The sequence below is a fragment of the Thunnus albacares genome, chromosome 19 (assembly GCF_914725855.1).
Source record: "Thunnus albacares chromosome 19, fThuAlb1.1, whole genome shotgun sequence".
NCBI lineage: Eukaryota > Metazoa > Chordata > Actinopteri > Scombriformes > Scombridae > Thunnus > Thunnus albacares.
In genome coordinates this window covers 12,986,927-13,008,421 of record NC_058124.1, presented here as the reverse complement: position 1 = coordinate 13,008,421, position 21,495 = coordinate 12,986,927, and the positions used below count along the sequence as shown (strand labels likewise).

General features: G+C 41.8%; 3 protein-coding genes across 3 annotated transcripts; 2 read left to right on the top strand and 1 right to left on the bottom strand.

The window, feature by feature from the left end:
* The first annotated feature begins 25 nt into the window (after nt 1-25).
* LOC122969276 (methyltransferase-like protein 24) lies at nt 26-5,590 on the top strand. The gene is made up of 5 exons (XM_044334832.1): nt 26-830; nt 1,837-1,935; nt 3,261-3,397; nt 3,573-3,840; nt 4,545-5,590. The coding sequence occupies exons 1-5, from the start codon at nt 480-482 to the stop codon at nt 4,848-4,850; spliced, it is 1,161 nt and encodes a 386-aa protein (XP_044190767.1). The 5' UTR covers nt 26-479; the 3' UTR covers nt 4,851-5,590.
* Nucleotides 5,591-6,636: 1,046 nt separating this feature from the next.
* On the top strand, nt 6,637-14,900 carry wasf2 (WASP family member 2). Its single transcript, XM_044335549.1, has 9 exons — nt 6,637-6,757; nt 8,174-8,337; nt 8,562-8,696; nt 9,093-9,246; nt 10,377-10,494; nt 10,624-10,745; nt 11,723-11,881; nt 12,198-12,685; nt 13,424-14,900. The coding sequence occupies exons 2-9, from the start codon at nt 8,205-8,207 to the stop codon at nt 13,579-13,581; spliced, it is 1,467 nt and encodes a 488-aa protein (XP_044191484.1). The 5' UTR covers nt 6,637-6,757; nt 8,174-8,204; the 3' UTR covers nt 13,582-14,900.
* A 485-nt stretch (nt 14,901-15,385) lies between these two features.
* On the bottom strand, nt 15,386-18,846 carry gpr186 (G protein-coupled receptor 186). The gene is made up of 2 exons (XM_044335550.1): nt 18,564-18,846; nt 15,386-17,083 (listed from the first exon to the last, which is right to left on the bottom strand). Exon 2 carries the CDS (start codon nt 17,053-17,055, stop codon nt 16,063-16,065), a length of 993 nt encoding a protein of 330 aa, XP_044191485.1. The 5' UTR covers nt 17,056-17,083; nt 18,564-18,846; the 3' UTR covers nt 15,386-16,062.
* Between the last annotated feature and the right edge of the window lie 2,649 nt (nt 18,847-21,495).

The following is a 21,495-nucleotide window of genomic DNA, read 5'->3' as shown; positions in this document are numbered from 1 at the left end:
ATTACATTTATCACTAATTCAACAGTCACTGTTCATGCGGATGAGCTGCTTGTGCGTCGCTTAGCAACAGCTTAAGCAACCGTTAGTGAGTTAGCAACTTTAAAATCATTAGCTTAACTGTCTTGTTTTTTAATATTATCATGGTAGTTAAAAGTTTTTGGCCTATAAACTCAATATGTGATGGTGAGGAAAAGGGGGGCAGTGGGACGTTTTAAACAGGAATGTCAACACTTCGGTTCATGAGTTAGTTATTAATGGGCTAGCGTGAAATAAAACGTCAGTCTGTGTCAATAAGGCCACTGCTGACCGAGGAATGCGCTTCGTCATCAAAACCTTCCCCTGGGGGTAAGAAGGAGGCCGGGGAGGAAAGAGGAGGAGGGGAGTTCTCAGCTGGGACTTTCCTCTCTGCCCTCCAGAAAAAAAGTTGAATCACAGGGCACCGCGCCGGAGATGTTCCCCGGTGCCGTCACGGAGGAGGTATGCGGACCTGTATGCTTTGGTGCGGCCGTGGTGGTCTCCCCCTCCGCTCGGCAGCACTGCTCCTTTTAATCCCTCCGTTTCTCCTCGCGCTCCAGCTCCTCGTCGTCGGGCCGCGGTTACCTCGAGCCGCGGGGGTGGGGGTGGAGGAGCGGGAGGGCGAGGTTGCGTTTTCCGTTATCAGCATCGAACCGGAGAGGAGCTCACGCCAAAGGGGAGCTCTGTCCCGGCGACCGGATCCGGCGGAGGAGGGGGAACAGGAGGAGGAGGAGGAGGAGGTGGTGGTGGAAGATGGGAAAAGGATGGAGGGGGCACGAGCATATGAGGACGAGAACGAGATGCACTTGCGCCAGGTAAGTAGCGCGAGACAATAAGTTTATTGAAATGTTTCTGAATGTTTGCTACCAAAAAACTGATATTTATTGAATTACATCAAACTTGGCGACTTTTTTGGGGAAAGTGACAATCAATTTTCATTTTTACCAACGGTATATAGACTACAATAGATGAAAAAACAATGTAGTCATACCACAATTAATTTACCTTACATGCACAATCCAGAATCATTTACTGATTTTAAAGTGAGTATAGCAGAGGACAGATAAAATGGCCTATATATGTTAAGATTAGGACTAAAAATGTGTGCTTTCTTCATCCAGTATATTCATTATGTTGTGTCTGTTGAGCTCCTTGAATTATTACAGACATGATGGAACAGGTGAGGGCAGGAGAGGAGTTGAGCACAGCACTGACCCTAGATCAGAGAGAGGTGACAGCTGTTCTCTCTTTCGCTCTTTGCCCTTCAGGTTACCGAGAGCTTCAACCTTCATCTCGTGTTTGTGTGTGTGTGTGTGGGTGCATCTGTCCTCTCTGCTTCAAACTCCTTCCCCTCGCTCCTCACCACTCTCTCTCTCTCTCTCTCTCTCTCTCTCTCTCTCTCTCTCTCTCTCTCTTTCATTCTCTTTTTCTCTCACTGTCTCCTTTTCTGCCCGAGGCTAAACTCTCTGACTCATTCTAGTGAATCATCACCCCCCTCCTCCCCCCACACCCATCCCCATCGAGGTTGCCATGGTGACCACAGGGATCAGTCTGGGTTGGGTGGGGGGCTGTGTGTGAGTGTGTGTGTGTGTGTGTGTGTGTGTTTATGTATTACAGTGCCTCAGGCAAATATGTTACCCGTAGGACTGAGGTCAGAGTCTGTGACCTGCCTCCTCAGCACTCATACCTAGGGCAGGGGGTGCAGCAGACACACACATTACTGTCATTCCTATGCATTATTCAGCCCACTTCCAAATTCCCGTGAATCTGTTGGTATTCCTTGTACTTGTTGTATCGATATATTGATGTGTGTGTTCCTAGGTCGGGCCGAGACCTTTGGAGTTGCAGCAGTGGGCTGCAGACGAGCCATCCTTCTCAGCAGAACTCGATCGTATCATCACATATCTCACAAGGCCACAGGTAGGCTACACAGAACATCTCATAAAACACAGTACTGCTGTCAAATGAAAACACATCCAGAGTCATTTACTAAACTGAAAACAACACATTAAGAAAATTTACTCATTAAATCTCAGTGTGTGAAAAAGTGTCAGTGTGTGAAATGTCTTAATGCACCTTAATATCATTGTTTCCTGACAGAATTTGAACAAAACTAATATTTATTTACTGTATATTGTACATTTAACTGCTTGAAACTTTTATGTTTTCATACATTTTTACATTTTTTAAATATATTTTATAGACTGCAAAACAATAAGACAGTTAAGCACTAAAGAATGACAGGATAAACAATTACAAACTCTTAGATGAAATCAAATATAAAGTTACTTATAAAGGAATTAGGTACACATGCATAGTCTAATACAAAGATTCCCAGACTTTTTGGCTTGTGACCCTTTAAAACAAAGTAATGCTTGTTTAACATCTCTAATCAGAGGTTGAATACGGGCCTGAAATGATAAAACTATCTAATGTTACATGAGAAAATACTTAACATTGTAAAAGTCAGAGAGAGTAAACCTAAGTTAATGTTGCAGAAATGTTTTCCTCCTTCTTTTCTGTCTTGATAATCATCTTGTGACCCCTTCACTTTATCTTGTGACCCTGTGGGGGGTTGAGGGTCGTGAGCCTCAAGTTGGGAACCACTGGTCTAATACGTAGGGCCCTCCCTGAAGGTCTCACTCCAAACTCATAAGGGACCTACAGATACTGCAGCCAGGAGTTAGAGCTTGCCAAGCGTTAAGAGTAATCAATAAAAACTTCTCTTTCTCAACTACTTCTTCTTCGCTTCTACGACTGCAGACTTGTGGGGGTTAACATAGCAGTAATACGATCAGTCAGGCGCTGTCAATATCCTGGCAGCAGATTTCTGCCAAATCTGGTGCCAGAAAGGACTTTCAGTTCCAGACTGGAAAATCCCGTTCAAAAGTTAAGACTTATGTAACACCAAGTTTTGGGAAACTGGCAAGCAGAATAATATATTCACCAATTTAACAGAGTATGTTGTGGTGATTTTGTTCATTAATTACTTGGTACTTGCCATAAATTAAGATGACACTTTTGTTAAATAATTATCATCTACTGAACCGCACATTTAAGAGTCTTTTTTTTTTTACCAGAAAATAATTTGCTTTACTTAAAGGTACTGAAATGTTCTCGCACATTTATACAACTACTCCTTAAACTTCCTCTCTTCTTATTTGTATGCTAATTTCGTGTAAGCCGTACCGCAGACTTCTGTTCAATCCTTCTCATGTGAGCTCTCTTTTCCTGTCCATCCCTAGCTGAACTGCTCCAGGGTTTTATCTCCAGGTCTGGCTCAGGCATCACAGCCGCCTGCAGCTTCACCCGTCTGGTTGCTGTGCGCTGAGGAGTGGCTCCTTCCAGCTGCAGATACACCATGTGTTGCATACTCCTTCAGGTGCGCCCATGTGTCTGTACAGTATGTGCATGCGCCGGCGATGCTTACGCATTCACATCGCTGGCAGTGTTGGAATAAACAATGCAATGCATATTTAATCATGCACGCAATAATCTTCAAACCGCCTCTGTGCTCCCCTGCCTCTCTGTCTATCTTTCTGTGTTTGTCTCTCTAGTATGGATGGGGGAGATGCAGACTTTCTAAAGACTGTTTCAGGGCTGGAATGTGAAGTCCACACTTTTGATCCCAGTAACTCCAATGCATCTGGTGGTCACCTTGGCAACAGTTTGGCTAGTAACCATGGTAATGGAGGTGTGGCGAGCCAGCACAAGATGTGGCTGGAGTGGCGGGCTCCAAGGAAGCACAAGCACAAGACAAGAGGCAACCTGGGTAGTGTTTCTCAAACACTGGCAGATATCATGGCAGCTCTGGGACATCACACAGTAAGACACACACACACGCGCGCGCGCATGCATGCACATACATACACAGACATTTAGAGAAACCGTGCCAAACAAACATACCTCAGAGTCTTTTCACCCCATCATACCCAGAAAGCTCTCTTACTTGTATGTTCCCATAGCAACAGGGCTCTGCGCCATCCCTGGCTGCCATGGCAACAATTTAAGTGAGTGAATCACACACTGGCTCAGTTACATCCTGCAGCCACAAGAGGGAACTGCATACCTACAGTTTGAATATGCTGTATGTTAGCTGACACAATAAGGAATGCTCTAAGACATTTATAAATATTCAGAATTCATTTTCCTTTGATTTTCAAATATTTACATATACTGATTAGGTCTATGTTTACAAAGGAAAACAGTGAGACAACATGATAATTGAGAGAAATAACATGCAAATGTACATAAGTCTGCGTCACTGACTTGTATGGAAAATGTACAGAGCTTTTTCACTGTTTTCTGTTTTTATCAGTTCCAACAAATATATATATTTTTAGGAAAAAGATCTTAATTATCTTTCAATTTGAAAGTAAAAAGGGCTGCTGCTTTTTGTGATTTGCTAATTTGAAAAGTAATTGATAAATTCATTATTTAACTTTGATGAGTATTGGATATTTGTGGTATTTATTATTATTATTGTCCATTTATTGTTACATGAATCTCTGTTTTTCTTTGTCTTTTAGGTTCACTTCCTGTATGTTGATCTGCTCAGTGCTGAGTGGCGAGTTTTCCAGAGCTGGATTGAGTCGGGAACTTTGCAGAGTGTCCATCATCTGGTTGCCACGGTGCACCTGCAATGGGCAGGGTTTGAGGTGGGCGGAACCAAGGAGGAAGTGCTCCGCTATTGGTTCAGTGTCCTGCAGGGTCTCCAAGCCTCCGGACTCAAGCTGGTCCACAGCTCTGCAGGAGAGGGACACAGTGTCTTAAAACAGACAGTAGCAAACGCTCACAGCTCCTACACACTCAGCTGGGCCAACATGAGACACTGATACTCACACATGAATGGACAATGGTGTACACACATGACCAGACATTGTGGATGGCCTGAAACAAAAAGGAGAGGGTCAAACTTAAAATAGTTTGTGGAGTTAGACTTCAGGTTTGTTTCCTGTTTTCCTGTGAATCAGGCACTCAGGTCCTTAATATGACATCTCCATCTAGTGGAGATGAAAGGTTTTGCCATTTTATGTGTCTCCACCCTCAGAGGGAAATACTGTAGTGCTTGAACAGAATACTGCTTGATTTGGCAAAATGTGGAGCTGAAGGATGGATTTCTCTTGGCACAATGAAAGAATGTTTAACATATAAAGAATGTAGTTTTCTCACTGGCAATATAAGATCAACATAAAAAACACAGTTTATCTTAATTATCAATATATCATCATCATTATATCATAAAGGTACATCCTATTTTGCATTTATTTGATTGATACAGCTAAGATCCAGATGCTTGAATGTAGTCTTTGAATTGATGATTTACTGTATATAAGAACGTCTCTGTAGGCCTTAAAATGCTTTTTTGTGCAATAAAAACTGTTTACACAGAAGACAAGAAAATGCTTAAATGATAATGAAAAAATATAGTGTTTACTGTAAAATTTCTAGATTCTTTGCCATCATACTGATGCATTTTTTGCACTCTACAATGTACTGTATAATAATAAGAAAAACAATGACACCATATTATATATGTGCATTAATATCACAATAAACTCAAAATGAATCCAAAGAGCCCATAGTTTTATTTTATTTATCTTTTAACACCCTGATCATCCCTGGTAACAAGAGGTTTTAATGTCCTTAGAAGACAGGTTAGAGAAGATGAAAGCTGAATGTTTTCATGGAAATAAGGTGATTTTTTGTTGCTTTTCCTACAGATATACATTGCAACCACATGCAAACCATACCAAATCATCTTTGGATATATATGGAAGCACAGTTATAATTCATGTCTTCATATACAAGTGTGTTCTGTATTACAGGCCTCTTTAAACACATGACAGAGGGGTGTAATAAATGCAAACATATTTATACATCTTAAACTTGATATATATATATATTACTAACTGTATGAGTGTGTTTCCAATAAATTATAAGTGTCATTCAATGACTGTGTTTGCGTTGTTTGTCAAAACATATTTGCATTTATTTGATTCAATAAACAAAATTAAAGAAGTGGCTGCAACAGTGACTTAATTCCAACACAAATAAAGTTTAAGACCTACAACAGGCACTGTGCCGCAAGACAAGGCTATAATCGCTTTAATTGCCATCACATTGCAACAGCCAAACAAAAACATTATCCCAGTACTCTTATTTGCCACATGATCATATAAGTTTTAAGCCACTTAGATAAAATATTTGATCTTTACTGGATAAAGTCTTGATTCTCCTCCCATAAACCTTGTGTACTTCCAGTTTGCACGGGCTAAGCTAAGGTGAAGGGTGCACTTAACACTCGGCCCATACAGTTATTTATCTGCTTAAGTGCTTTTCTCCATAGTGAGTTCTTGTTATCTTCTTATTCATAAAAGGCCAATGCCAGTCATTCCTCGGACGAGTTCCAACTCGCTGGAGCGCACGTCGGAATGTGCTCCTGCCTCCACCCTGCGTTACGCAAATTGCGGCCAGATGTTTGCCACTAGTCAGGGCGGAGTTGCGCTTTTTACGTTGAATTTTCCACATCCTGTTCTCACCAAAAATAAGCGACAGGCGCGGCAGCCAATTAGCTTTGAGGAGCTCAGCGGCTTGACCAATCAGAAGTTCAGAATCCCGGGACTTGCGTGATCTGTTTGTCCCGTCCGCGTACTGTACCGCTCAACATTTCTTGTAGAAATCTTGAGAAAGGACAACAACCAGACTGTATAGAGGGAGCTTACAGTCGCTAATTTTGACGGTAAGTAAAGTATGATTAGTCAGTTATGTTTCCATGAATTGAAGGGTGTAAATATACTTTTGTTTGACTGTTTCTTCGAGATAAGAGGCGTTTACAAGTTACTTCCTGCTGTAACAAGGCCGAGATCCCCAGTTACATTTTAGCATATTTTAGCCAACCTAGCTTCATGTTGAGGGCGCTAAAGTGTAACGTTCATTTGTTTTGTTGTAGCTAGCAGAGTTAATTCAAGATATTAAACTTCTAACTAGTAAAACCTTACTAGTTTCAGTGTGTCAGTTTGACAGCCCAGGGCGGCTGACTGTAGCTTGCTGCTGAAGAGACCACTAACCACACAGTGTGAAGCTGTTTTGTGCTTAAAGCTGTGGTTCAACCTTATGATGGAGAAGAGGTTAATAAACGTGACAGAGCTACAGTATGCTCCCTTTGGAAATACTCACAAAAACGTGGCTGTCATCCCCAAGGAAAAGGGGCAGACAACTTGAATCCATTTGTGTGATGACCTCACCATTCTCAACATGAAAAACTTGTAATTAGGCAACCAAAATGGGGAATAGGAAGCACTGCAGGGTATACTTACAGTGAGCTAAATTCTGCTTGCCTGCACTGTCTTGGTAGCAGGAAGAGAGAGAGTCTGCAGTCACTGCACATCTCTGTCATTTTCTGAACAGAATCCATATGGCAAAGATACTGCTTTGCGTGGGGGGTTGACATTAGCACACACTGACTGCTATTTTTCCAATGTAATTTGAAATGTTTAAGTTACTGTACGCATAATGTCGCAGAAATCCTTACTCTACCAAAGATTTTTTTTAACAAGTTTTTATTTTCCAGTTTACTTCACATAGACCGGGTGGATTATTTTGGGGTCTGTGCTGAGGCTTTAGTTTTGCTTCTGCTTTATCCCTGTCTGGTTCAGTGTGTATTTATATATGTGGCTGGATGTCACATGAGCATATGACTTGTTCAGGGTTGAAAGTAACAATTATTTTTGTTATTGAGTAATTTATTTATTGTTTTTCGATTCACTGTTCGTACATAATTTGTCATGAACCATACCCACCCATGAAAAATACCCACCATAATTTCCAGAGCTCAAAGGGACCGCTTACAAAAAAAAAAAATAATATCAAACAAAAAAACGCAGTAGATCCTCATGTTTGAGAAGCTGGACTCAGTGAATTTTCAGCATTGTTGCTTTATAAAATAACAATTAAAAACAATCATTATTAAATTTGTCAAATAATTAGTAGACTAATCAGACAGTAGACTAATCAATTAATTCTTTCAACACAAGACTAATTTGTATCACTGATCTATGTAATACATGGTAATACATCTCTGCCTCAGTGTTGTGTTATAGTCTCTTAATGTTTGTATATCTTTGGCTCAAATGACCCCTGTTCTCTTCCCCTCCAGGGTTGGGCCCCTCTACCCACCACACCCCACCATGCCTCTGGTTACCAGGAATATAGAACCGCGACATGTGTGTCGCCAGACCATCCCCACCAACATCCGCAGTGAGCTAGAATGTGTCACCAATATCAGCCTGGCCAACATCATCCGTCAGCTCGGCAGCCTCAGTGAGTGTTTGCAGTGTGTGGACAGGTGTCAGTGGTTTGTAACACGTGGCGAATGTGTGTGATGCGTATTTGCATGTTTATGTGATGATTACAATTTGCTTTTACTTCTAATGAAGTTGAGATTTATTAATATGTATTTATTGAGCGTGTGTGAAACGAATATCTTCTGATATGCAAATTATATATGCAAGTTAAGCCCCGTGTGTGTGGCTGTGTGTTTGTAGGCAAGTATGCAGAGGATGTGTTCGGGGAGCTGTTTGTACAGGCTGGAGCATTCGCCATCAGAGTAAATACGCTGGGGGAAAGAGTGGATCGTCTGCAGGTCAAAGTCACTCAACTGGACCCTAAAGAGGAGGAGGGTAAGTATTCCTTCATTACCAATACTTGTGTTAGTGTGTACATCAATTTGAATACAGCTAATATATATATTATATAATAGTCTGCATTTTAATGTTTAGTTACTTGTCTGAGAGCATGAAATAAATCGTTTTTAGTCTATTTTCAAACTGCAAATACACACACTAAGTGTAAAATATAATGTTTGAACATTGCTGACACTGCTAATTTAAAGAGAAAAATTGCTTAAAATTGGTTTGCCTGTTCTTAAAAAAAAAAAAAAAAAAAAACATGGTAAAGACTTAGTCACTCTTAAAAGGACAAAACGTATCCAATTAACATTACTTTGCCAGCACCTCTTCTCTATGTGGACATTGAATATTCAATTACATTCTCTGTTCTTTCTCTTTCTCTTTCAGTCTCTCTGCAGGCCATCACTACCCGTAAGGCCTTCCGGAGCAGCCTGACCCAGGACCAGCAGCTGTTTACCAGGCCGTCTCTGCCAATGCCTGTACAGGACACCTATACAACCTGTGATCCACCCCCACCACTCAATCATCTCAGCCAATACCGGTAGGACTTGGCATGAATCATGAATCATATTCATTCACTTGAGCAAACCATGAAAGGAAAAATAAGACCATGTGCATGCACATGTGCACACGTGGAAGTACACGCAGGCATGCTATATGTTTGTCATCATTATGCATTATTCATATCCACTTCTTTGATACACATGCTTTCAAAACTCATCAAAGAGTGGTTCTCAAATAGAGGCTGGGCTGTAACATTGTGTGTCTGTCTTAATGAAGCTTTCTCCCAATTAAAAGGTGGAAAAAACAATTGCAGAATTTCAATATTTATGATGTCAAACATCACTAAAATGTCAAAATTGCTGACATGTTCCTAAAGACACGTAGCCCACTTCCTTTAGTCTATACCATGCTGATGTTCTACGGTTTTCTTCTGTTCATCAGTCAACACGTGACAGAGAGAAAATAGATCTGACCTATTTATATGATCAGGCGGTTTTTTGTTTCACTGTTTCACTGTTTGAATTTTAAAATTAACACTGATCGTTTTGTTCTGGTCTAAAAAAAAAAAAAAAAAGAAAAAATCTGAAACATTTCATGTCAATGAGGATTGACCATATAAAGTAACAAATGGTTATGTAATATTTGGTTTAAATGGCTCTGTTTATACTGTGAGTATTCCCCTCAATTGAACGAAAGCAGCATTAGAGAAATTCTGCGGGTAAAACAATAATCATGTATGTCACAACCCAGTTGACACATATCAGCGAGATCTCGAATATAAATTATGCACGAGACGAGAGGTGTCATCAGAAGCAAGATAATTAGAAACCAGAACAGCAGGAGGCTTGGTTGGTTGAGGAAGAAATCTGTATAATCAGTAACCACAGCAGTGGCATCAATGATAAACCAATTATATTATCAAGACTCTCTGACTGGTGACAGTGGTTTTCATTTGACCTCAAATGTGGTAAATTTGTTCACTTTCATGCTTACCATGTACCGTGGATGTCACAAGAAAGTAGCGCTCTCTGTTCCTAAAAAGGGAAGTTTTATGGCCTGTTAATATTTTGACACACAAAGCGGATAAAGATCTGTTACATATGTATGTACATTAAGTGTAGCTGATGCCTAAATGTATTTATAATGTCTATAAATGATTTTCTACAGGGAGGATGGGAGGGAAGCCCTGAAGTTTTACACGGATCCTTCCTACTTCTTTGACCTATGGAAGGAGAAGATGCTGCAGGACACCAAGGACATCATGAAGGAGAAACGCAAGCACCGAGTGAGACACGCATAAACACGCTCATACACGCAATAAAATAAGAAACATAGCAGTCATCGAATTTAAACTAAAACTTTCGTTCTGATTTAGCTGTTAATCACTCTTGTCGCTGTCTCCTTTTCTGAGTAGAAGGAGAAGAAAGACAACCTGAACCAGCGGACGCTCAATCCTCGTAAGATCAAGACCAGGAAGGAGGAATGGGAGCGCCGCAAGATGGGAGAGGAGTTTGTGGTGCCGAAGAATGATTTGATGTAAGTTGAGAGGTCGAGTGAGTTGAAGTCTCCGCAGGTTGATGGAGATGCGTTTTGGTGCAACACTACAGACTCAAGAAGCATTTGAGTGCATTTTAGTGACGACTAGGCAATAATGACTCAATGAATTCAAGATTACTTTCACTAGTGAACACAATGGAAGTATGTGTTTACAGAAAGGGCACTCGCAGGGTGAATTCAACTCCCCCCCCCAAATTTTTTTTTTTTCTATCAACCAATCTGTACACAGTGATAGGCCAGTCTGTGGTATGTCCTGTATGAAAATGTTCTCTGGGGATTGGGTGTAGTACTGGCTGTCCCTAACAAATGGCAGTGAACAAACGTATGAGTCACATCAGGCCTCAGGGTTGAATAGGCATAAACATATGAAATAAATACCTAAAAATTATCAGAGAGAAAGAACAAATAACAGTAATATTTATTCTTTTTGTTAGAATTAAATAGAAAAACAAGAATATAAAAACAGAAAAAGGAAATAAATGTTAAAAAAATGTTAAAAAGAATATAAAAAGTAAAGAACGCCTACAGTATTTCTGTACTTCTGTGTTTTTAATGTGTGCACATTGTGTCCGCTGCAGCTTAATCAGTGATGCATCAAATGATTCACCATTTAATTTGTTGGCTTATTTGTAACTCAATCATAAGCCAGGCCTGATGCGGAGAAAACATCAAGCTGTTAAGTTGAATAGTGAACACAGCACTTTGTATTTGGTTATTTTTAATATGTGTGAGAACAGTTACCACAGGGTGCAAGTCACTATTTGTGCCTTCTGCTTTAAATGCATTTGTTACACTTCCTCTTAAATGTCTTTGGGGTAATTTTTCATAAGAAGTACATGGCCCACAACTGCTAATTATGTCTGTAAATGCCAAATATTACTTATTCAGGTAACTTATGAGACTACAGATGACTAACTGTATTTTGGTCAATAACAATGCATTAAATGTGTCTCAAGGAATTCTTCTGAGGGTCTGAATGGCAGTATTGGATCTGGAGATGGCTTCACTTCTGAAGGCCTGGAGCAGAGTACAGGCTCCTACGCTTACGACCCCGGCTCCCCTCTCCCTCCGCCTGGCCCTGATGACTTCCTGCCCCCTCCACCTCCAGACATGGCGTAAGTAGCATCATACGTACAAGCTCATGCATACACCAACACGCTGCTGCGCTACCATCACCAGCCATCATGTTCTGAACATACAGCTACACATGTACTGCGCAGCTGCTCCAAGACACATTGTCTCAAATTATAGGGTACAACAACAGAATAGACTGTAAGCTCACTGTTGACTTTCAGCCTGTGATTCTTTAATGAACATGAGCTGCTCTGGTTGCAGCTGCAAAGAAACTGAAGGTTTATGGAGGGAAATTGAGGGTCTATTTTGCTCTTTAACTTCTTCTTTTATCACTAAGTTCGGTTCTGTTTTTGGCAGGTTTAACGATGGACAGTATGGTGCACCGACCCAGAAACGTGTCAGCGTACTGAGTCCAAACCACCCGCCTCCTGCTCCCCCAATGGCCTCTCCGCCAGCCAACTCTCGCCCTAACCTCTCCCCTCCCCCTGCACCCCCTCCCCCACCTCCACCCTCCGGCTTTGGGGTTCCCCCACCTCCCCCTGGCTTTGACACCCCACCTTCCCCTCCTCCCCCCTCCTCCTCTCCTTCCGCCTATCCCTCCCCACCTGCTCCCCCTCCTCCACCTACTATGTCCGCTGTATCTCCTCCACCCCCACCGCCCATGCCTACAGGTGGTGGTCCACCACCTCCTCCTCCTCCTCCTCCACCTCCCCCTGGTCCTCCTCCCCCATCCTTTGAAATCTCCACTCCCTCTGGTGGTGGAGTGGCACCCAGCTCTGCTCCTAAACCACAGCCAGAACCCGCCGGTGATGCTCGGAGTGACCTGCTGCAAGCCATCCGACAAGGTAAGACACTACAGGGAACAGATCAGTGTAAAATGGATGGTGACAGTCCTCACTGCTGATTGGCTGATATACATCTGAAACTAGCAAAACAAGCTAGTGTATGTACAAAGCGTATTATATACTATAAAATATAGATAAAATGTCAGACCTTTCCGTTTAAAGGTGCCCTGTGGAGTTTTCTTGTAAACAAACAAAATTATATTTACATTCATTGGTTATGACCTACATGTATTGTGTGTATCTGTGAGGCCTTTTAAACTTGATCTGTGCATTAACATCTTTATAAAACATTTGTAAAGCAGATTTTTAGAAATATTTTAAATCCTGGATGCTCTTCATTCTTACTTTCACTGGTGCATTCTACATTTCTTGGCATGTTACTTCTGCCAGCTGACGATTAATGACTTAGCATGAAATCTTCATTTGTGTGCATGACATAGACACAAAACAGGGAACAACTTGTAAAAACATTGCTTCATAGCACTACTAGTGGCCACAAATTCTATAGAGTACCTTTGAGTATGTTTTGCTATAATAAATAATTATTATTATTATTTTTAGTAAAATGTTCAATTCTTCCACATTTACTTAAATAGAGGATCTGAATACTTCTTCCACCAATTACAGCTTTTATTGCAAACAAAGATTTCCTGAAAGTGATATACATGCATTAAGAATAAAACCAGAAAAAAACAAGTCAAGCACTCATCATAACCATCCTCACTAACTCCCTCTTAGGCTTCAACCTGCGGAAAGTGGAGGCACAGCGGGAGCAGGAGAAGAGGGATCACATCGGCAACGACGTGGCTGCCATCCTGTCGCGTCGTATCGCTGTGGAGTGCAGCGACAGCGAGGATGACTCTTCAGAGTTTGATGATGATGAATGGTCTGAATGATAGTTGTCCTGGTTTCACCTTCACTACCACCTTTGTATCTTTCCTCAGCTTTAAACATCAGAGTTTTACCATTCAGATTACATTCTGAAGCACCACTGAATCAGAGGTCCATATTTCTATGTGTGAGTTTGAGTGTAGTCTATGTACAAGTGACCTATTATAAATCACATTCCTTGACCCATTTATTCCTATTTATCCAAATTTATTCCTTTCAGAGGTGCACAAGTACAAAGATGAGTGTGTGTATGTGTGTGTGTGTGTGCCTGGTTGTGTCCCAGTTTTCCATTGCTTCATTGGCTGACACACATTGATGTGAGTGTTGTGATGTGATGCACGTCTCTCTGCGATGTCTGTGCGTAAACACATCACATCGTCTTTAATATCTCTGTCTTTATCTTGGTGTCTATCAGAATCAGGAGCCCTGGCAGGGAGCCTGATTTGATCTGCTTTAGTATATTATGGCAAAGGGTAATGGAGAGGGAGTACACACACACACACACGCACATGCACACAACCTCTTCCATGCACAATATTTGTATGTACTCAGTGGAAAGACACACTGTGGTGTGATGACGTCAGAACACCCTAGCTCATTCATAGATTATAGATGATATAGCTGTAAAGTTTATGGTTTATATTACGTATTGAATCATGCAAAGATGATTAATGCAATACCTTTAAATCTTAAAGCACAGTTTTTTATCACTTTTCCTCTCTACACTTTTTATACCCGGTCTTTTTTTTGTGTGTGTCGTAGTCATGGGAACAATTGACTTGTGGATGAGAGGTGGTTGTAGCTTCTAAACAAATTCATAAATGTATTATTCAGTGTGAAAGGGTATGTCAAGTCAGACACCTGGGGTGCTAATGAGATCACCATACTGAGCATATGCAGACGTTTAACACATGATTCATTTTGTACGGGGTTTTTACTCTGTTATGTATTTCTCTCTGCAATTTTGAACTTTCCTGGGGATGAACGAGGCTCTGATGCTTTAATCACTGTGCTCTGCATAAAATCAGGCAGCCCTTTGCCTTATCCTGCTACCTGAGAGGGGCTTTTATACTGCAGTTTAGTGTCAGTGCAGGTTGAGCTCCATTGTCCACACTGGTCACTGATCAGCGTCTTCCAAAAATACTAAGTCAAATGTAGAACTGACTGATGTTTAGTGTGGACCATGTATTTTTCAAGTGCCTTTTGTTTTAAGTCTGCCTGTGTTACAGCACAATCACACAGCTTGCTTAGCCAAAGTTCTGCTTCTCCTGCCTTAAATTTCCAAATGATTATCATTATTTCAATAAAGATAGAGTGAATGACAGTGATTGTTTTTGTCTGTTTCTCTGTGAGAATGTTCGAATAGTGTATATGGTGTGGTATGTTAAATAACAAGTTCCCAAGGATGTCAGTTCTTGGCAAAAGACTCCTCATGCTTTATCCATGACTCATCCTTTTTAAGTCAGCAGTGGACACCTTTTTTCACAGTACCAGTGCACCAGTGCTGACTGTGTAGGGTGTGTGAAAATGAATTGAACCAGATAAAAGTTCAGAAAATGAGTAGGAGGAGAGAAAAACCTCTTGTATAATCACTCTATACTCATACCAAAGCTGCTTCTTTGTAGATTTTAAAAGGATGCAGCAGGTACAGAGTGATGATAATGACGTTGAAGTTTGCTTTAACCACCTAATAATTTAGGATACAGGAATAGAAAGCACCAGGCTGTGTCTAATTGAGTTAAAGAGAGAGAGAGAGAAAGAGACACTAAAAGCCTCAGCAGCAGTGAAGAGAAGAGTGCTGACATCGCCTGGTAGAAAAAATCATATTTATTATTCATCGGTATAAAATATTCATTCATTTCAAAAAGGTTGTGCAACACGAACATATGGTCAGTACCTTTCAAGTGCAAAATAGAATCTCAAAGATCGAGAACATTGTGTATTCTAGACATTCAAGTAAATAAAATTGGGCTTTGGATCAAATACAGTACCAGTCAAAACTTGCATGCACCTTCCCATTCACTTCAATGTGAAAGTGTGTCCAAACTTTTGACTGGTACTGTATGTCATTACACTGTGATTGGCTTACAATTAAAAACCCATTCCTTCCTCTTGTCTTAAAGTGCCGGTCGTCATTAAATCCACTTTTGATGAGTGGGTACATATATAGCGTCTCTGTGATTGTTTCATTCTGGGGGATCCAGTGGAGCTACAATTGACTCAGGATGAGGCACAAAGTATACACAAAACAGTACATTTAGTCTTTGTGACGACAGCAGAGCTGTTCCAAGATGGCTGCCAGCCAGAACAGTTCAGTACATTCTGATTTGTAGAAGGGCCCTCGTCTCTCAGGGAAGTGCTGCTCATGTGTGTGTGGGCGTATGTGAGACTTCATGTTCTTGATTTGGATGACAGTCAATACAGCTGTGTGTGTATCTTGGCATACAAACTGATATGTCTGGCATAGATTGGCGAAGTTTGGCAGTCTACACGTCAACAGGGTAGTGTATGTGTGCGTTGTGTGCGCATCTGTGAGGGCAGCAGGCCTGGAGCAAAACCTTGCGAATGTCTTTGTTTCTCAGACTGTAGAGTATGGGGTTCAGCAGGGAGCTGCCCGCCGCCGGCACCAAGGTGGCGTAGGTGTACAGAGGAGGGCTGGATGCATCACCCAGCAGCCCCCAGAGGGAGAAAGGCATCCAGCAGCCCACAAACACACTGAGAACCAGGATCAACCGAGAGAAGCCCCTCCCACTGCTGTGTTTGCTTGCATATGATTGGTTAGAGGGAAGGAAGTGCCTCTGGGTAGCAATGGCGTGGGCGTGCCGCCTTGCCACACGACAGATCCCGGCATACAATTGCAAGGTCACCATGACAATCACCAGGAAGCCACCACACAGCAGTGATAGGTATGTCCGAGTCAGAGGTCGTGCTACAGAACAGGAATTTGGCTTGTCTAGACAGTGCCATCCCATTACTGGTCCTGCCCCGATGACACATGCACCCACCCAGACCAGCAGCAGGAGGACAGCGGCGCGGCGACGGGATTGGCCGGAGCCATAGGTGAGGGCATGGCTTAAGGACAGGTATCGGTCCAAGGCAACACCCATCAGGCTACAGAGGGAGGCAGTCAGTGATGTCACTAGCAGTCCTGAGGTCACTAATTCCGACCAATCACTGGGCTCCACGCAGAACAGGAAGAGGAAGTGCAAGATCAAAGCCACGCCTGCCAGGAGATCTGCCAATCCGAGGCTGGCGAGCAGCAGGAAAACAGGGGCGCGCAGAGAAGGGGTGGCCAAGATGGTGGTGACAACTATTGCATTTTCAGTGGCGATGAGAGTTCCTGAAACACACAGGGCCACGCCCCACACTGTGAGGGGCGGGACTTCATATGGAGAGGAGTTATCCACCTGGTCCAGAGGGAAGAAGGGGTCCATACCAGAAGACTCATCCCAGCCCAGGTCAGAGGTGTTCAGGATCATGGCTGGTCAGCGATCACACAGACACAACCTAAGAGAGAGAGAAAAGAGAAGAAAACATGTTGACATTAGCTCTGATGGGTCATTAGTGCGTCCCCATCTGTCCATTTAACAGCCTCTGTTGACCAGAAGCTGTGGTTTCAGACTGTGGAGCTGCTGCAGGCATCAGGCAGAGCAGAAGAGCACTTAATGGGATAACGTACTTTAGATCTTAATGCAGTTGATATAAAAATAGATTATCACTATGAGTGCATTGAGTGGCATTAGTGATTGTCATGTACCTCACTCTCTTGCCTCAGTCATCTGTATTGTTTCTTATTCTTCCAAAGTGTTTAAAACAATGTATTTAGTTATTTAGTAAATTAATAAGTATTGGGGCAGATATGTAAGCACTGAATTGACTAATAAGCCACAGATCTTTTTTTTTTACAGCCTGAGCTAATTTACAGTCCAAGTTTATCTTGTCCCTAGATGAACTTTAATGAAAAACATATATACCTTGCAGTAAAAAATGTAAATGCAATTACATAACAAACAGTTAATTTACTCTGTGTGGTCAGGCTGGAAAATGCATTTTAAAAATGACTCATTTTGAAATTGTGCCAGTCAGATAATCAATTTTTTTGCCCATACATTCTGACTGTTTCATTTTCATTTTTTCCAGAAATGAACCTGTTCTGTAATCATACTGGCTCCTGAAATGTCAGTGACGTCACAGTCTTAAATCTTACCAGAACTCATGCAAATCAAATTTAATTAATATGTAGGCTATGTAACAGATAGATAGAGTAACGAAAACATCCCTGTATCATTATCATTTTAAATGTAGTATCATTATTATTATTATCAGGCTATCATTAATAAAGCTCAGTCTTAAGCACTTCACTGTTTGCTCTTGGCTTTATCCTCCATCCACATATTTCATCACTTTCCAAACATCTTAAAAATAATTTATTGGGATGTTGTGTGGTTTAAGAATGAATCACTTTCAGATTTATTGTGCGAGCTGCAGTCTGAGGTTTCCCTCCCGTTGCTGTCCAAACATGATGTTCATCAAGAGGGACACCACATTTTAAACCTCAGACAGACTACATGTACCACTCAGTGCTGCTTATCATGAAAGATAAAAAGCTTCTACTGTTAATTATGCTTCACTTTGGCTTTCTGAGTAATTCGACTAGTTAAGAGACTTGTGCTGCCTGGTATGTTATCAGCTTGTTCTTGAGTACATATCAAAATGTCCCACTGTTTCAGCCCACTGAAAGGAAATTCATCAATCATCTTTTAAGATTTTGTTCAGCTCATACTGGCGGACTCGTTCTCCTCCCTCTCCTGTCTCAGACTGAGGAGGAGGTATATCCCACCTCCTGGTGCGGAGGACCCTGCTGTATAATACAATTGCAGGTTCATTGCACCACAGAGGATGTCCCCAACGCACGCACGCACACACACACACGGACACGCGCGCACCGCACAGTATATACATGCATACATTGAGTTATTCATCTTACCTTATTAGCACGATCCTTTGACTCCTTTGCAAGACTTTAATAGAACAGATCTCTTCTCTTTTAAGCTCAAATGATGGAGATGCGGTGATGCCTGTCCGTGATGTGATGCACTGTGCCAGTTTAAATAAGGAGGACAGTCCCTGTGTATCTCACCGCTCCGCGCTCCTCTCTTCATGAAAGTTGCGTTAAACGCTCACTTGGCATCGCCTCGCATCTCCTCTTCTTCAATCTCTTCGGAGCGATTATCGGAGGCTGAATGGATGCTCTTGCGCGCGGACTCAGCCACAAGAGAGCCAGCCTGACGTCAGCGGCTGGGAGGTTCGACCAATGAGGTGCCGACGTTGCGGATGCGGGAGAGTATAGGGAGGGGATGGAGTAATTTCATTCAGAAAAATGCGGCATCTCTGTGGCCCCTCCCACTGCGGTTCACTCTTGCTCTCATTTCTTGTAAATAATGACCCCCACCATCCATTTCCAACACAGACTCAGACATTTTCTCAATAAGACCCAGGGGCCTTCTTGAATGAGAGGATATTGTTTGATGTTGGGCAGATCTCCAAAGTCTCGAGCTGTGGGGACAGACATCTGGGCTGGAGCTGTCCACGGTGCTGAAACGCAGCGCGATGACTCATGGGGAGATGTCCTGCAGAGCAACACAAATCTGTAACTTAAAAATATGGCTGCTTAAAAATATGGCATTGTCCCCCATTCCATTTATTATTATCATTATTTGTATATTATTTCTGTGATACTGGGAGTTTAATAGTGTATATGCACGGGGGGGAAAAAGTTATAAGTGTGCCTTTAACTCAAAATCATTAAGAAAGCTTAAGACTGTGTCATGCACATAAAGATGTGTGTGCTGATGTGGGTGGTGCGCAAAATGACGGATGAAATGGCTATTATCTAATTCATTGATTTCTCTCTCGAGCATCTTTTCACAGAAACGCAGACCCCTGCCTCCTACAGTAATAACACCAGCAGTAGGGAATCCGTGGCTTCCCCGGTTTGATAGTGAGCGTGGGTGCTGCAGGATGGCTTGTACTGTCTACGTGGTCACGCATTTCAATGCGCTAAACTGGGGGCATCTCATCCTTCCCCGAGCCATATTAGGACACGCTTCCTGCCGATAAGCTCCTCCTACGTCACTGAGAGAAAATCTAAAGTGCAACATTTGTCACCTTCAAAATGTCGCCTCTATTAGCGGGCATCTCCTAATTTATGCAAAATCCCACTTTCTGGTCTGCATTTTCCCATTTGTCTGCGATGAGGTCATTAAAACATCAGTAAGTGATATTATTTGTGGAATAGCCTGGTGATTTTCCTCTTCTATACATACAGTTCTATACATTGTGATGGTTTCTATGTCTTTGCCCTCTTATAGAATATGTGTATTTGTACTAATAAGCCGTCTTGACGCCCTAGACTGTAAATTGCAGCATTATCCATGTTTTGTGGCTGGTGTAACCATTTTTGCCAGCAGTGGGAGCATCAGTGGAGGAGGAGATCGTGTTCGACAGGACTGCAGAATATCCCCTTGTGTGTGTGTGTGTGTGTGTGTGTGTGTGTGTGTGTGTGTGTGTGTGTGTGTGTGATCCACCTATACAATGTGTGAGAGAGCATATGAGATGTGGGAGTTCATGAGCAACGTCTGTGTGAGTGAAGGAGGAGGAGGAGGAGGTGGTAGAATTCATTGCATAAAGCTTGAACGTGTGTCGTGATACTGGACTCAATGCAGCTGATTTTGAGGGCTAGACCCGGGCTATGACTCATAGCATTTGCATTACAAAGCCACACGTTGAGGGTCAGAGCACTTGTACTTTTTGTGCTGGTGCATTTGCATGTTTGTGTACAGGAACACATCTAGGAATTACAGACCCTTCTCTCAGTAGAGCATCCTGAGCCCCCTCTATTTCCACAACTTCTATCCAACCAGTACTTGCAGTTTTTTCTTGCACTACATGTCCAGATTATGTCTTAATGTAGTTGTGAATGTGAAAAATGTGCCTCAAATACGTCATTGATTTCTGATCTGATGCAGCTTTGATTATGTAACTTTGGACAGATTTCACCTCACTTCTCACCTCTTAACAGCCAGTGAAAGCATTGCTGTTATTTTGTACCTCAATTTGGACATCATATTAAAAAACCTTGTCTGAGTTGTTTATCACTGGCAAATCAACTGTGTTTGACAGGTGTGACAGTTGACTGGGCGTGCAGCACTTCATCGCTGTCAGTGACACATTTGAGGTGATAATAGACTATTGACGTACAGGCTGTCTACTGTACATAGTCACATGATTTCTGACCACTTCTTCATCCCACACCAACGTCACTATATATTTTAAAAGCATTTACGTCTACAGTGTGAAGAGCTGTCCATAAAACACATATTAATAACTACTGTATCAGACACATCCTTGATTACAATGAGTAATCTTTCTCCAGTTAAAATCTGTCTTTAGGAAGACAATGTGGCTTGAACCTTCACAGGAAAAACAGTGAAATCGGTTCCTGCTGGTTCTAGTTTATTTCTGGTGATGGCCAACCTTTGTATTTTATTTTATTGTTTACTAGAGACCCCTTGTCAGAGGTTATGGCCTTAGTGAGGAAATGAGTTGTGATCAGTTTGGCTAAAGAGTGATTTTTCCTTCTCAAAATGCTTAATTTGACTGATTTTTAGGGGCATGATTTAACAAGGGAAAAAAAGAAAAGTCATTAAAAAAACATAATTTTGTGTTACAGAAATATATTTTATGGTAATACACCTCAAGGCTACAAAAGTTATTTTTAGTGTAGATACTAAAATGATTTCTCAGTTAATTTAAGACCCTGTGTAATTGGTATTCCTCTTTGTCCCACTATTGTTTATGGTGTTTGTAAAGATGTATGTGTGAATGCAGGTGTGTGTGTGTGTGTGTGTGTGTGTGTG

What these genes read in the sequence shown, in the direction of transcription:
- wasf2 (XM_044335549.1), top strand. Translation starts at nt 8,205, where the DNA reads ATGCCTCTGGTTACCAGGAATATAGAACCGCGACATGTGTGTCGCCAG. An exon ending in GGACCCTAAAGAGGAGGAGG is followed by an intron (nt 8,697 to 9,092) that starts GTAAGTATTCCT and finishes TTTCTCTTTCAG; the next exon opens with TCTCTCTGCAGGCCATCACT. An exon ending in GTGCCGAAGAATGATTTGAT is followed by an intron (nt 10,746 to 11,722) that starts GTAAGTTGAGAG and finishes ATGTGTCTCAAG; the next exon opens with GAATTCTTCTGAGGGTCTGA.
- gpr186 (XM_044335550.1), bottom strand. Translation starts at nt 17,055, where the DNA reads ATGATCCTGAACACCTCTGACCTGGGCTGGGATGAGTCTTCTGGTATG.
- LOC122969276 (XM_044334832.1), top strand. Translation starts at nt 480, where the DNA reads ATGCGGACCTGTATGCTTTGGTGCGGCCGTGGTGGTCTCCCCCTCCGC. An exon ending in TGTGTTGCATACTCCTTCAG is followed by an intron (nt 3,398 to 3,572) that starts GTGCGCCCATGT and finishes TTGTCTCTCTAG; the next exon opens with TATGGATGGGGGAGATGCAG. An exon ending in CAGCTCTGGGACATCACACA is followed by an intron (nt 3,841 to 4,544) that starts GTAAGACACACA and finishes TTTGTCTTTTAG; the next exon opens with GTTCACTTCCTGTATGTTGA.